We start from the raw sequence: 17285 nt of genomic DNA, 5'->3' as shown, positions 1-17285 counted from the left end.
CAACAAATACAATGGAAAATAATTACATCCCCAGTCGGTGCAAACATCTCCTTCTGTCCAGTGCCGGTACATTTTATCAGTGCACTTGCGGGGTAACCCACAGTGACACTCTAATACAATAGAAGTATCAGAGCTGGTGAGGGAGATCGAGTAGGGCCTCTACTCCAGCTGAGAAGGTCTCCCTGTTGTTTTGTCCATGGCAGGAAAATGGGCTGGCCGGTGAGAGAGATCTCTGATCTCCTCACCGGCCATGCCTCCGTGCCTGCATAACAGCTCGAGGCCATAACCTCGGTGACTTTATCGCAAATTCTGACCATGGTGCAAAACCTTGTAAGAATTAATAATGCAAATATGTTAGCATAACTATTTATACAGCTTGAAAAAAAAGCTTTTTTTGCATTCCATAGTGGATACTATGAAATCATTTTTTGTGTTAAGTAAGATATTTTTTTTAGAATCAATATAATGTATTATAAATTACATCACAGAGCAAATTATCTACAATTGCTTATATTTTCTGACAAACTTTGTTAACACTAGCTTGGACAAATAAATTCTGCACATCCATTGGTGACTCAACACTCACAACTGCCAAACCGCACAAATACTAATCTGTCTTTTCAGCTAATTCTAATGCTTCCTTTGGCTGGCTTTGAACACACACAGCTATAATAGACCATCCTTTTTCAACACCAAGCCCATTACCATCTAACACACAAGTATTAAAGTCTATTTAAGCTTCATTGGGAATCTGTTAACATAGAGATGTCCTTGATAGGTCTGTGAATGGACTTGTCACACAGATTGCCTTTATTGGAGGCTGTAAGAGTTTACTTACAAGGGAAAGGTCCCCCACTCCCAGGATCAGTGGTATCAGTGCTGATAAACAGAGGAAACCAATTAGCACAGATGTGACAAAGCAAGCCACATATTTGGGCAAACAATAAGTTCACACTGCGTGGGGTATGGAGACGTTAAACCACAAGAAGTCCATCAAGAAAAACACTTTTCTGCTACCTTCACAGCTGCGAGAATATTTTGTTTGGACTAAATAAGAATTAGATAAGAAACATTTGAATATAAGGAAATTGAGATTTTAAGTACTTGGTTAAATTAAGTCAGGCAAAGCTCTTGGTCATTGGTTTCTTCCTTCACTGCGGCATCACGTAGTATTTGACTAACATAATGCCCTTGTTTCAGCTCACTTAACTGATTGGCTGTTTTAGTGACACTTCTTTATCTAGCAGATGTAATGGAACTGAGGGCAAGGCACAACATTTCCTCCAGCCCTTAGGCATTGGCAAGAATTCAACCCTGTTGACTGTGCCATGGACAGGCTTGCAATTGTGTGTAATAGCTAGTAGTGTATTACTTGAAATAATTGTTTTGCCCAAATAGTCCCTGAGGCTCATACAATTTGGGTTTCCTGCACCACCAACCAGACTTGTTCCTGGGTGTCCTGCTTCTGTGGACACCAGAGAAGAGTCCCCAATACATACATCACAAAAGTATCATTATACGCATTTACACTATGGAGTGCCGTGTACGTGAGACTATTTCAACAGTGCTCTGTACATGGGCAGGACTGAGACAAATTTTCCCCCAGCATTACATCAACACCACACCCCCTTTAGGCCCACCTCAACCCCTGTCCCTTGCCATTTTGGGAGATATGGCCTAGGGCAATAACTGTAACTTATATCAGATAAAAACTATTAACCCTTTAACAATTACTAATTATTTTATCTTGAAAGCAGTGGCATACCTACCATGGTCGCAGGGGTTGCAGCTGCGACCGGGCCCCTCACTGCAGGATGCTTAGATGCCGCCCCCTCCATGTTCCCCTGTCAAGGGGGAGCCGAAGAGGTGTGTGTGTGTTTGTGAGTGTGTGTGTGTGTGTGTGTCTGAATGTGTATGTGTGTGTATGTGTTTGTCTGTGAGTGTGTCTGAATGTGTATGTGTGTGTCTGAGTGTGTGTATGTGCTTGTCTGTGAGTGTGTCTGAATGTGTATGTGTTTGTCTGTATGTGTATGTGTTTCTCAGTGTGTGTATGTGTCTGTCTGTAAGTGTATGGGTGTCTCAGTGTGTGTGACTGTAAGTATATGTGTGTGTCTGAATGTGTATGTGTCTGTAAGTGTATGTGTGTGTTTGTCTGTGAGTGTGTGTGTGTCTGTAAGTGTATGTGTGTCTGTGAGTGTGTGTGTGTGTGCCTGAGTGTTTGTGTGTGTGTCTCTACATATGTCTGTATGTATGTCTATATGTATGGGTCTCTGTGTGTGTCTGTATGTATGTGTCTGCATGTGTATCTGTTTGTCTACATGTGTGCGGGGGGCGGGGACATGTGGGGTAAGAGGTAGATGTATGGGGGGCCCCAGGGCAATTTTTGCACTGGGGCCCATGGTTTCTAGTGGGCTTCCTGCCCTCTTGGGCATAAGATCTTTGTTAAAATGTATTAATATAAATGAAATAAGATACACATGGAATTGTGATACCTGATGATACTTGCTTCTTTAGAATGTTGCGCTTTAAAAAATTCTAGATATAACATTCTCTTACAAATGGTCATGCTAATGTAACATTGTCATACGAATATTTATCTTGCACAGTTTATAATCTTAAATACATCATATAAATCTCAATGAGCCGGTTATTATGAACATCACATACATTCCCATAAACTGGCAGTGTTATACTGAGATTATATTTCTTGGTTTCTTCTCTGGGGCCAGCAAAATAATATTTTTGAGAAAGAGAGAGGGTGACAAAATTATTTGCAACCGTATTCTAATATAGATAAAAGATGTACATTGTTCCACTGCAGTTTCTAATGCCCAATTCTGAAGTTTTAGTTTTTTTCTTTCAAAAAATCAATGGAATTCGTACGCACTAATGTATGACGGATTGAGATTTTGGTATCTCCCAGTAAGGGTTAGACAAGGAACTGGCAATTCATCATACTGGAGACAGAAAGGATGTAAATTGTAGGAATTTGAATTTTTATGTGTGGCACATGATTCTACTTAGTAGAGGACCATCATTAGAGATGGATAGAAGAATGTGGCAGAATCATTGAGAACGCAGAATTATGTCGGGAAGGGTGAACTTGAAGTTACAGACGGACTCTCATTGTTGTGCAGCTTTAGTTTTATTTTAAGGTATATTTTTATTTTTTTAAACTTAATTTTTGCATTATGTTTTAATAAATATCTATGTATTATAACTCTGGGTGTACAATTTTAAAACTATTATTTCTCTTTAATTATATTTTTTTAATTTCTTTAGAGTTGCATTCTTTTATGGAATTTGACTGCAAAGGGGTTAAATTTAATGATGTCTCACGACACCTAGAAATGTCATGTTGCTAGCAACCCCTCAACAGGAATTTCTTTCATGGTTTGCTTCATTTTCATACCATATGCATTCAACCTTCACCTTGAAAATCATAAATAATGGCAAGCCACGACCACTGATTTGGAACCAGGTGGTGTCAAGTGTCTGGGAGTTTTGTATAAATCTCAGGAATGAGTCCGAACCAAAGGACACCCAATATGTATCTCTTCTCACATCACTGATCTCAAGCTCTGTTAAGGTGGCTAACAAACCACACTGGCAAACAGGCTGAAATCTATCTCGATTTGCAAAGTGTACTTAGTGAACAAGCAAAAATATCAGCACATCTTGAATTGTCCACCAAGAATTGGTAATTTTACAAAGAAAAATGTGTCTTTCTATTTTTTTTTTTTTATTTATTAATTTTTTTGTTTACTTACAATTTCTAAATATTCTTAAATTTTTTGTCCTGCTATATCCTGCATCAAAATCTGGTGGTCAGCAAGAGATAGTACAAACCTATGGTGCTTTCTCTGAGAACAGTAAAGATCTCCACTGCACACCAATTATCGATAAACAGAAAAGTGTTCATAAAATAGCATATTTTCATTTATTTACAAAAGTAATATGGTAATGTAGGTTGTAAAATACTCAGGTTCATCAAGTTCAGCCTTCCACAGAGCTGTTTCTGCAGTTGGAGAAAATGGATGGGAATTCACTTTGAACCATTTTTCAAGTATGCCTCAAACAGGGAACAACATATTCTTGATTCCAAAATGACAAACAAACCTCTTATTGGATCAACATGCTGTTACCATTGTGACCACATAATTGAAGAATCCAAAAAAATAAATAGATTTGATAAAAAAAACTCTTTATCATCTCCTGTCTTCAAATCCCAAATAATGACCTTTAGTTCTTTGTACAGTTCTGTTAATGAACAGTCGACAATAAGGCTTTGTGTATCAACTATATACCTATATATTAACAAACGGGCTGCACTCACAAAATACAATATCCAGTGCACTCACTCACTAAACAGTCATTTCAAAGCTCACTGCATGTAACATTTTACAGTATACATATTACAGTATACGACCTTAAATGCTTAAGCCTGTTAAAATGTCAATGTGTTGGCAGGTCCTACTCTAGCAGCCTAATGCCTGCTCTTATGGGAAATCCATCCTGTTTGAACTCATTGACCCCATTCCTTCTCCCTCCCTGTAACAGGTGCCTCATTCACTGCAGACTTCATTGGCTGAGATCAGCTGTCTGGAAGATCTCACATGAAAGCCGAGTGATGGCGGTGGCAAGACTGGGATACTGCTTGATGAAAGGTGAGTTTTACTTTTTTTATTGTAACTTTCTACAGGGAGATTCAATGCATCTCTATGATGCGATGCCGATTGGCGCAGTGTTTTTGTTTCCTATGGGAAAGCATTGGATTGGCTGAGATCATTAAATTTGATGATGTCAGCCACAGAGGTGGAGCAAGCTGGGGCTAACTGCAGCGACATCGGCACAGCGTGGGAGAAAAGGTGAGTAAAATCACCTTTTCAAAGGCAGGCAAGGGGGGAACAGGGACCTAAACAGATATTTTACCTCTATATTGTCAGGAATACGTGTTTGTATTTCTGACAGTATAGTGTTCATTTAAGTTAATATATGTGAAAGAGGTAAGAGAATTTACCCTTGGGCTGATGTCTCCCATGTAAAAGCAAGTAACTGGGTGATACTTATGGAAGAGGAACAAACAAGAAGAAGTTTGAAAACACATCAAGAATTAGACTGAAATATCCACAACATATCCTTTTGTGTCCAAGAAGAAGACCAGCCACAAATTGAGTTGAATTGTTTAACCTGTAGATACCTTGGCAACCACTTATCCACCGCATGACCACATTTAACACAATTAATTCTATTCTTCCATGAGAGATCAAAGGCTACAACTGACAGCTAATACACAGTTGACTAAACAGATATCACAATTCATCTCATGTGGTCTGTAGATACTACAAAGATTTTCAACAGCCAAATAATGTTTGTATTACATTTGTATATATTTATACTTGAAAGAATGTAAAATATAATCCATTATATATGTTATTATACATTTTACAAAGTACAAACAAATATAAATGCTGAAAAAGAAAAGCCATTTAGTTCATTTAAAGTTTTAGAGTCGGTCCTTGGCAAATTCTTGCAGGATGATTTAGCTAGGATGGTTCTTACCAGAAGATATTTATTTGGACTTAAACCCTGTACCATTAAGATGGATAGATAGATACTCAGTCGACAGCCAAATCTAGATTAAGTTAGCACAAAAACAAAAAATGCTAGGTGCCAATGATCATCAGAAGTAGTATTGGTCATTATCCAAAGGGTTTGTGTGTACCATCCTGTTATTTTCAGGAGATGTCTACAGTCCATCCCCTCAATTGCAGCTCCTGTAATACGGAAGTGAGTGTCCACATTAGCCATCAGAATTTGGATGACAATGATAGACTGAGAGCGAAAAGCCTGACTTGCCCCAGTTGTCCTTAGCCTATAATTGTTGTCCAAAGTTAGGGAGATGATACTCAAGCAGATTTTTCACCATAACCACTAAAAGTAGCCGCAGAGTGTGAATACAATGTAAAACTAAAACAACAGTAGAATCAGACCAAAATAGGGAACCGGACACAATATAAATACATTTTTCATCTGTTTTGAGTTTTGACCCTATGCAAAATGCTCACTTAAAGCGGAAGATTGGAGTGAAATTTGGAAGTGAAAAGCTGAAGATTGGAGTGCATAGGAAGAGGTTTACCCATTCAGAATTTTCAGGAATTAGTCTTTGTGACACTATCCCACCCAGATGGTTATATGTATATCTCCTGCTGAGTAAATGTACCAAGAGCATACACAACAACAGTTGTAAAAACTAGTCATTAAACTAAAGACACCAGCAATTAGCAGAGGTCATAACCCCAGGCCAACCTTATTCAGCTAATTCCAGAGCTTCAAACTTAAAGGGAGCCTGTTATGCCCATAGTGACTTTGGCTCTTTTAAAATTAGCTTTAGAATCCATCAATACATTGTGCTATCAGTTTAACTAGCGAATGTATAGATTGGAAGAAAAACCTATTTATAAAAAGTTTTTTTCTCTCATCTGTCTCTTAGTTGCTCTGCAGACACTTAATGTTGAGGATTTAAGAGACAGGGAGAGCACGAGATAACTTCTGCCAGAAGTACCTCCCCGTACAACCCATAACAACCACTGCTCATGTGCTGTGGTTACTATGTAAACTCTCTATCTAAAACTACTAGCGCTTGCTAGGAAGTGTAAAAACAGAGGGGCATGACATCACTCCATTCAGACGCTGCCACGTTTGCAACAAAGCTAGCATGTCAACTTCATGGAGGAAGATCAACGAAGAGCTGAGGATGAGTGCGGGCAGACCGGAGGTGGTTGTTACAGAAATATAACACACACCTCTGTAAGGATATTGCAGCAGGGGTATGGGGACAGTTTCCTTTTTACACATGCAATAGGGACTCTAGGTCTGAGTCTTAAATAGTACAGTGCCATTTCTTCTCATGTCAGTTAGACACATGAATTATAAATATGACAAGAAGATGTCGTCCTGGCTACGTGGGGCTCTGACTTTGCTGCTACTTTATTACAGCCATGATTAATAATCAACATTGGAAAACATAAGTCAGTCTTGCGGGTGACAGATTTATCAGATCAGGAACAAGGCAAAGTTTGCCTTAATAAAAAAAATGTAAAATGTAAAATTCTACAGCAAAGTTTCTGAACCTATTTTGACAAGAACAATATTAACTTACTGACCCATTCTTAAAGGACAACTGTTATCAAATCTTAACTTCTCATTTAAAAAAAAAGAAAATTATTACGTTTAAACGGACACTCCACTGCCCAAATACAAAATAAATAAAAGTCATTGTTTTGTAGATATACCCCAACTGAAAACATTCACGCATTTAAGTATCCAGTTTTTATTGGGGGTATATCTAAAAACAGTTTGAAAAACCTGCAGTTCTCTTGTCTTCTACACTTGCAAACCCTCCCCTTCTAACACCGCCCAGACTTTCTGTGGCTGTCCAATCACAGACTTCTCAATGCAGCTCAATGAGGTCTATGCGAGTCAGCTGCTCTGCACAATTGATGCCTCTTTGAGTTCAGTGCAACTAAGCTAACCAAACCAGGAAGTAACAGGTCCTGTTGTCTGCATGAAAAGTCAGGGGGTGTAACCAGTATAATTTATAAAAGTGTAAATTTCTATTGAATTCTGCACTTTTTCCAAAATAAACAAAAAGAGGACACACACTTCACACAGCTTTTCAACAAGCTAAAGTGCTTTAGGGGTCTGTGGTGTCCCTTTAATGAAGCTTACGTATAGCTGTCCATGCTGGCTGAGCACTGTAAACAATACCTTTTCAGAAACAATTCAGTGTTTACATTGCTTTCCAAGTAACACCTCTAGTTACAGTCACTCAGACAGCAACTAAAGGTACTTCCTAGTCTAGTTGCACCTGGTATGATGAATATGATGTGTCTGTACTTACAGATGAGGATCCATTGAACTAGCACAAGAACCCAATTTTGGTTCCTGACCGATGAGACCATTTTCTCATTAGTCAGGACCCAAAGTTGGGTTCTTGTGATAGTTCAATGGCTCCTTATTTGTAATTCATTGATCTGTAGTATGAAAAACTATCAGCCTAAACTGGCCAACCTGAAATACCAGGGATATTGCATAGAAAGTTGTAGCCCTTCCTGGGGTAAAAGCTAAAGGATGGATGTAAATCTCTCACTACAGCCTTTTACATTATGTAATACATTTTATTTACGAATTTGAAAAGTAAAGAATGTTTTCTCTTTTCCTCTTTTCCTGTTTTATTTCCCAGATAAAAAGAAGAGAGAGACTAGCTTTTTTTTTTTTATTATTATGATACATATGTTCTACAGTAAAATTAGCTACAATTTTTTTTCTGCTTGATGATCCATCATATATCATAAATATGAAGCCAACATCTCTGTCCCAGTCATCGCACACTGAAGACCCTGATGGTCTGGGTTCTGCACAGGGCTGGACAAAATTACATGTGGTGTAACTGTGATAGGGGAAATACAATGGAAAAATATAAGATAATAATCAGGACATACTTGAAAATGAGAGACATCTCAATGTATTTTTCCTGGTAAAATATTTTATAAATAATTAAATATTAGGTAAATGTACATTATTTTGCAAGGTTACAATGGGTTCACCAACAGTCTGGAATACTGACATACACTGCTTAGAGTAGGACACTGACCCTCACTCGCTGAATGTGATATTATCAAAAGTTGCCTTAGGAAATAAAAACACTATTACGTTTTAAACTAACGGACTATGCTTTTCTGAAAAATGTGCTATATTAATTAGTGCTGCAAAATATCATTGTCATCGTATCATTTTAGGAATAAATCTGGGAATGAAATAGATTGATCTGACTATGAATATTGTATAATTTCGTTTTAATATGCCTTTTAGAAGCATGTTTGTACACTTCCAAGCACTGATTTGCACGATGATCATCTGGGGTGGATAAAATTAAAATTCTGTAAATGAGTAATTATCCGATTTATCATTATGTCCCGCCTTCAAACGTAGTAATTTATCTTTTTCACTGAAATAACATCCACTTTTGAAGGCATTTAGAATATTATTGCCATACTTGACTTTGATCTAAAGAGGAGCTTTATGGAATGTAGGCCCACGATAAAAGGTTTTCTTTGAGCATTAAATACTATGTACGTTTAATTATCTGAGAGTAGTATTAGGGAAAAATGTGTTTTGCTTCTTACGGACACGTTCTTCACTCTGAAACGCTTTGCTGATGACATTACAGCACAGCAAGTTTAGTCTAGCCATTTTCTCAATATACATTTCAAGGTCCCATGGTTGTTTACAGTTTATTTTCTAGAATATTTGGTTTATTCACCGAAATTAAAACATATTGTAGAGAATTGGGAACTGAAACTCAATAAAAATGAAACCAAGAAAGCCAAAAGTTCCTAATCATGGCCTCGATGTAATAATTTTGGATGAACATTTCAAATGACTTACTATTTTTGGATACACTTTTCAAATGATTAAATATTTTTTAAAAATATTGTAATGCTTTAATATTAAGATAGTTTTTATATTATGGTATGCTTTTTATATACGATATATTTATTTTATGTTCGAAAAAGTGGAAAAAAAATCATTTTAAAAGTTCAACCAAAAATATTAAATCCAAGTCTAAAAAATGCATCCGATGCATCAATTTTGCTCTAAAATTTACAATTTTGTTTTCAGTTCACAAAAGTTTGTCATTTGGCAAATAAAAGACTTCTTTACTGAACAAAACAATGCAAGTCACCTATAACTTGTGTTAACCTTTTTTTTTTATTTTTTATTAATTTAAATTCATATTAAAGATTGAACAAACTTATTCTTCCAGTTCAGACAAGGCAAGTCCATGGCAAACACATGAAGAGGAGAAATAGAAACATTCAGGGTAATTCACTACACTTTTGCCTCAGTTTTCCAGTCAGATTTAATTCAGTTTAGTGAATAACCAATAATAACCCTAACCATATACAGGGAGTGCAGAATTATTAGGCAAGTTGTATTTTTGAGGATTAATTTTATTATTGAACAACAACCATGTTCTCAATGAACCCAAAAAACTCATTAATATCAAAGCTGAATATTTTTGGAAGTAGTTTTTAGTTTGTTTTTAGTTTTAGCTATTTTAGGGGGATATCTGTGTGTGCAGGTGACTATTACTGTGCATAATTATTAGGCAACTTAACAAAAAACAAATATATACCCATTTCAATTATTTATTTTTACCAGTGAAACCAATATAACATCTCAACATTCACAAATATACATTTCTGACATTCAAAAACAAAACAAAAACAAATCAGTGACCAATATAGCCACCTTCTTTGCAAGGACACTCAAAAGCCTGCCATCCATGGATTCTGTCAGTGTTTTGATCTGTTCACCATCAACATTGCGTGCAGAACCAACCACAGCCTCCCAGACACTGTTCAGAGAGGTGTACTGTTTTCCCTCCTTGTAAATCTCACATTTGATGATGGACCACAGGTTCTCAATGGGGTTCAGATCAGGTGAACAAGGAGGCCATGTCATTAGATTTTCTTCTTTTATACCCTTTCTTGCCAGCCACGCTGTGGAGTACTTGGACGCGTGTGATGGAGCATTGTCCTGCATGAAAATCATGTTTTTCTTGAAGGATGCAGACTTCTTCCTGTACCACTGCTTGAAGAAGGTGTCTTCCAGAAACTGGCAGTAGGACTGGGAGTTGAGCTTGACTCCATCCTCAACCCGAAAAGGCCCCACAAGCTCATCTTTGATGATACCAGCCCAAACCAGTACTCCACCTCCACCTTGCTGGCGTCTGAGTCGGACTGGAGCTCTCTGCCCTTTACCAATCCATCCATCTGGCCCATCAAGACTCACTCTCATTTCATCAGTCCATAAAACCTTAGAAAAATCAGTCTTGAGATATTTCTTGGCCCAGTCTTGACGTTTCAGCTTGTGTGTCTTGTTCAGTGGTTGTCGTCTTTCAGCCTTTCTTACCTTGGCCATGTCTCTGAGTATTGCACACCTTGTGCTTTTGGGCACTCCAGTGATGTTGCAGCTCTGAAATATGGCCAAACTGGTGGCAAGTGGCATCTTGGCAGCTGCACGCTTGACTTTTCTCAGTTCATGGGCAGTTATTTTGCGCCTTGGTTTCTCCACACGCTTCTTGCGACCCTGTTGACTATTTTGAATGAAATGCTTGATTGTTCGATGATCACGCTTCAGAAGCTTTGCAATTTTAAGAGGTGCTGCATCCCTCTGCAAGATATCTCACTATTTTTGACTTTTCTGAGCCTGTCAAGTCCTTCTTTTGACCCATTTTGCCAAAGGAAAGGAAGTTGCCTAATAATTATGCACACCTGATATAGGGTGTTGATGTCATTAGACCACACCCCTTCTCATTACAGAGATGCACATCACCTAATATGCTTAATTGGTAGTAGGCTTTCGAGCCTATACAGCTTGGAGTAAGACAACATGCATAAAGAGGATGATGTGGTCAAAATACTCATTTGCCTAATAATTCTGCACTCCCTGTATTTTCTTCTTTATAGATTTCTCTATGCTGACGACCAACAGGCAGAGAGCTTATAACAATGATTAAAAGGTACCTTATAAAAGATCCCATGTGGGATCGAAACATTGCACTTTGTTCCAATAAACCTGCTGATTTTATCCTTGAGTGTCTGGACTACAACTTTTGTTCAACTATCACAGGAAAGGTAGCCAACCCCAGGTCTGGTTGCACCAGGAATGCAATAAGTGTGCGGTATGGCTGGTAGGTAAGGCAGAGGTGCCTAGTTGCAGGATAAAGAGGTATGGATTGCTACATGTAATTTTATCTTCTACAACTCAGAAATATTAATTTATTTACTTACTATAGGGATATGTGAACATGATATTAGACTCCTGAAAGTAACAGTTCCTCTTAAACTAATAATGGGTGAAAACTCAACCCAAAAGAATAGAAGTTTGCCACATTGACATATAGTAGGAATACCCAGCAAAAATATACTAACAGGGTTACTACAGGCACCCAGACCACTTCAGCTCATTGAAGTGGTCTAGGTGCATAGTCCCAGCTCCATCAACCCTACAAAGGTAATGATTGCAGTGTTTAATAAATTGCAACGATTATCTTTGAGGGCTAACTCCACCTCTAGTGGCTGTCTACCATGTGATGTCACCCGGCGGCGGAGGAGCAAAGGGAGGAGCAAAGATGGGCCCTAACCAGCACCGAGAGACATTGGCACTGGACTTAGGTAAGTGACAGTAGGGGATTTAACCACTGTGGAGGGGGGGTGTTACGCAGGGGGGAGGGGGGCACTATAATCATTTTTATTATGAGGACCTCCAGCGTCAGATTTTCAGATTGATGAATGCTTTTCTATGGAGAAATCTTAATGCGAGTGTGGCCATTGCCGCGCATGCGAATTAAGTCCCATCCTGCCGGCTGACTCCTCCTTTATCCATTTTATCACAGTACTGTCATTCTCCTCTAGGCTTTGAAATGCCATCCTTTTCAACATGACTTTGATTGCGTTGTCACTTTCCTTTATTCTTAGCTTCTATGACACTCAATGCTAACGTAGATTTTCTTTTATGAAATATATCTATCAAGGAGCCCCAGGGCTGTTTTGGATACAAGTAGCACTTTGTTCTCAGATTGTATAATACTGCTGAATTAATTTTATTTATATTACAATTATCACTACTATGATATGCAAAAAAAATTCCAGATCAATAATATGATACCAACCCCTTCCAAATTTAATTGCTCAAAACCACTCAACAACATGCATCTGTATACAACATAAATTGTAAAAACATCAATAAGTTTGTCATCCTGCAAGTCGTCAGGAGCAACTTTATCAAAGATAAGTTTTTCTTTTTCAAAACTCTTGATGTCCTGCAGTGGATTAAACAACTGGCCAACGCAACATTGAAACCTTTCGCACCTTTCAACATTTGTATGAATTATGTTTGAAATCTATCTTCTGCTTCGGAAATATATGTGGCTGAATCACATCAACTAATTTGAAACTTTTTATCTTTTAGATTGTAAAGTCCTTTAAGTACCTTAGCTAAGAACATTTCCTGACTATGGTCCAGACTTTCCTCTTCTCATACAGTTAGTGCATATTGATCTAAACCACCAGTAACTAACTTATGCTAAATTTAGTAGACCACACAGTGTTCTACAAGACATTGAGTCCCTGAAAGGAGTCTACATCACGGATTGAGCTGAAGTCTGTGGTTACTGCTGGCCTATGGAGCAACTCGAGGCTTTAGATCCGCTGTCTTCTAAATCTTTTTAAAATATCTTTGGTGAAACAAATCTTCCAAGAAAAAAAAAAAAAAAAGAAATGCAAATGCTGCATCTTGAAGATAAGCTTAGTAAGTAGGCTCATTGTTGAGATGGATTTTGTTTTGATGCTTGGGAACTGCTAATTCCCTTGCAAATAAGTTTCCTTTGGATGGGATCAAGCTCTTTGTAGTGGTCGTTACATAGCCTTTTTATGGTTGAGAAGGTTCTCTCGGGGATTGAATTGAAATACAGCACTGATTACTTACCACTAGCATACACAATAGACTGCTATATGCATGAGTCCAATTAGCAAAAAGTATTACATGATTCAATTAAATAATTGTCCAGGATATATCTTTAATATGAAAGAGACATTGCACGTGTTGCTGAAATTCTAGTAGAATTATAAAGAAAATCACCCTATTAGGCTCCTGGTCTATATATACCCATGTTCCTTTAGGATATCAGTGGGTGTAACATTTAGATATCACCTGGTAAATTCCTTCCAAGTTTCTTTCAAATATCTGCGGCTTTGTCTTTGTTAAAGGGACAGTAAAGGCACCAAGACCACTTCATCTCATTGAAGTAGTCTGAGTGCCGTGTCCCTGTCCCCCTTAGTCTTGCAATGTAAAACATTACAGTTTTAGAAAAAAAGGGAAATATTTACATTTCAGGATTAAGACTGCTTCTAGTGGTTTTCTATCAGACAGCCACTAAGCGCACTGCCTGGTTGATGATCTCAGCGAAGGAGGGGGGTGCGGTGGGGGAGCAAAATGCCACCCTGGCCAATCAGCATCTCCTCACAGAGATGCATTGAATCAATGTATCTTTATGTGGAAAGTTTAGCATCTCCATGCAGAGTGTGGAGACAATAAATGTCAGTGCTATGCAGCACTGCCCCAGGAAGCACCACTAACAGCTGTCTGAGGAGTGGCCACTGGAGATGTTCCTAGGCTGTAATTTAAAACACTTTACAGCAAAACATCTGCAGGGATTGACTATACATACCAGCACAACTACATTTAGCTGTAGTTGTTTTGGTGACATGTCCTACAACTCTCAGAATTCTTTGAATGCAAAGAATTCCCAGAGAAGCAACATCTGGAGAGCCAGAGTTTGTAAAGGCTACTCTAGTTCTCTACCTACACCAATGAGGCTTTAACGCCCCTATGTAATATAGTCTAAGGAGTGAACTGCGATATTTCCTGATTAGCAGCAAGCTAGCAAGCAACCATTCCAGGATCCTCTGGGGAATGTGGATAGCACTGAATAAATTGTGTTTCCCCAGAAGTATTATCCGCTCCTCCAGACAGTCCCCCTGCCTTGAGCACAGAGCAACCTGTATACCTGTATGCTTCCCTCATAGGCTACATATTAATTGTCCTGGTAGTTGTGTATTTACGATTAAAGTATACTATACTGATCGATGCAAATAAAACATTTCGGGGAAGGGTGGTTTTCACCATCTGAATGACCTATCAGTTAGAAAGTAAACTGCACATTTGTTTGGTTTGTGCTTGTGCCACAACGTATGTTATATTGAAAAGATAAAGCAAATAATTGTACTTTCATTAAATCAAGTGCCCCCTTGCAGCATTGTGAAATATTTAGGTGCTCTGCTACATGGGGAAGTCACTTTATAACGTGAACAAATACACTTGAAGCAAAAAAATATAAGTGATGTTAATATTTGCCAACGCTTATTCTCATCACTTAAAATTACAAAAAAAAAATCACTTGCAGAGCAAAAGTGGTGCAATCACCATGGAAACAAATAGAATGTCTCTGCTTATTGTTCCGTTTTTACAATGCTGACTTCGAATTGTTCTTTCACACTATTGTGTGCTTAATTAATATGTATCATTTCACAGCGTTCGTAACAAGACAACAAAAACAAAACAAAACAAACAGAAAAAAAAGAACCGTACAATATAATAAAGCACAGACAGAAATGAATTTTGTTACATCTTTCATTTCGTTTCTGTTTTCCCTTCTCCTATACTTCAACTTTTGACCTGTGACCAGACCTGTATTGCACAACCACCTGGCACTTAAAGGGTTAACATTTTTATCTAATGTAGGGTAGCCTATTACGTCATAGAATTACAGTGCTGAATACAACCTTTAAAAGAGTTGAGGTTATCTATTTAGTTTTTAAGGTAAAAGCTGAATGTTACAACTACGCAAAATCCTTTATATTGTATACATGCAAACAGGACCCTCAAAACCAGCTCTTACCCACAAATCTCAACCAATAAAAATGCACATCCATCTCTATCAAGTACATGCCTTCAGAGCACATGTACACCTATTTAATGTACTGCCTCTGATGAGCAATGTTTATTTGTTACAATGCCAACTAGCCAGCACCCCCACCAACATCAGTATGATTGTGCTTGTACTCAGTATTGCCTTGTACAGCTTTGCAAACTCTTTAGCAAAAAACAGATAAATCTGTCATTATTTAAAATTCACTGATCACCTGTCATGTTTTCACCCAAAAAGGCGTACACTATCAACGAATCCCACCACTCTCATTTTATCTTATTATCATTTTTTTATCATTATTATCATTTTATCTTATTATAACTTATTTTAAGTTATCAAACTATATTTTAATCTAAGTATCCTCTAACACAAGATACACTTGACAATTATTCAGATGTTACTTTGTGGGGGGGGGGGGGGGGGGTTATGACCATGTTCTCCCACTGAATTAAAAAAGAAAAAAAAAAAGATTAAACGATAAAAAAAAAAAACCTAATTGCAAACTTTCCACAACAGAGTTGAACCTTTAAAACAGGGGTCCTCAAACTCTGGGCCCCCAGATGTTGCTGAACTACAACTCCCATGATTCTTTAAATTACATAGATAGCCAGAGAATCATGGGAGTTGTAGTTCAGCAACATCTGGAGGGCCGGAGTTTGAGGACCCCTGCTTTAAAGCAATCACATTGTTACATAATTGTTCAGCGCTGTGGAATTTGTCGACGCTTTATAAATATTATTGCATTAATAATCTAGTATAACCAACCACATGGCAGAATGACTGCCATTGCCACAAATTTGCATGATGCCCCGCCAGTAGAATAGGCTGAGGATCTTGGGATATGTAGTCCACAGCAGCTGGAGTGGCACAGATTGCCTTTCCCTGTGAATGTACTCGCTATGAGTAAGTTGTGAAGCCATGAGCTTCTCCGTCTCCTACCTGAAAACTCAGAGGAGGCTGCTGTCATGTTTCCTAAAGTTGCAACGTAAAAGATTCCCAATGCACAAAAAGCAAGACGAGATGATCCATACAATCCCATCCTCAGATATCCTTAGCGGTCTAAGTTTCTGTTACTTGCTTCAAATGAATCCCTTCCTTTAAGTGAGTGGTCGCCTGCACACACACTGCCCTATTCCCATAGCTCAGGGCATGAGTTACATTCAATATCCTCGCTTCACAGGCAATGAATGGATCAGACAGAGCCTAGTGAAACTATAGCAGCCTTAGTCCTACCTGGGCTAAAATGCACGCCCCTGGGTCCTAGTGCCGGCCCTCACATTCCTCCAAAATACTGTCAAACCTATTTACTAAACTATGATTTGCCAGGAATTCAATGTGAGGTTTCGTCTTTTATTCCAAAATAGCCGGCAAAAGTCTCCAAATCATATATTTTCAATTTAGCCGTTTTTCATCTAAATATTGAGATTCGTGTTGATTTAATGACAATTCACACTTTAGTCCTGTCTGTTCTAGAATCTGTCATTCATTCTGGGTAAAAATGAGCTAAAATACATTAAACGACTTCATAGTTTGTACGAGTGAGCTAGTTTAATAAGCATATTGTAATTTAGTAAAATCATTTTTAATTTAAAATAAGAAAGAGAAAAATTACAAATCCCCATATTTATTCAGCATGATGGGGAATCGGCAAGTTTTTAAAATATAGTCACATTTTTGAAGGTCCATTACTAAATTTAACTTCATATGTTATATGGTCATTGCAAAA

General features: G+C 37.9%; 1 protein-coding gene across 1 annotated transcript in view; it reads right to left on the bottom strand.

Moving 5' to 3' along the window:
- The window catches only part of LOC134586501 (protein eva-1 homolog C-like), a 303306-nt gene extending 286580 nt beyond the window's left edge, over positions 1–16726 (bottom strand). Inside the window, exon 1 of the mRNA XM_063442046.1 lies at positions 16499–16726. Within this exon, the coding sequence (XP_063298116.1) occupies positions 16499–16598 (100 nt within the window). The 5' untranslated portion in view covers positions 16599–16726. The remainder of the gene's footprint in view (positions 1–16498) is intronic.
- Between the last annotated feature and the right edge of the window lie 559 nt (positions 16727–17285).

The sequence above is a fragment of the Pelobates fuscus genome, chromosome 2 (assembly GCF_036172605.1).
Source record: "Pelobates fuscus isolate aPelFus1 chromosome 2, aPelFus1.pri, whole genome shotgun sequence".
In the NCBI taxonomy this organism is placed as follows: domain Eukaryota; kingdom Metazoa; phylum Chordata; class Amphibia; order Anura; family Pelobatidae; genus Pelobates; species Pelobates fuscus.
The sequence above is the reverse complement of the archived record's forward strand: the minus strand, read 5'-3'. Positions and strand labels throughout refer to the sequence as shown.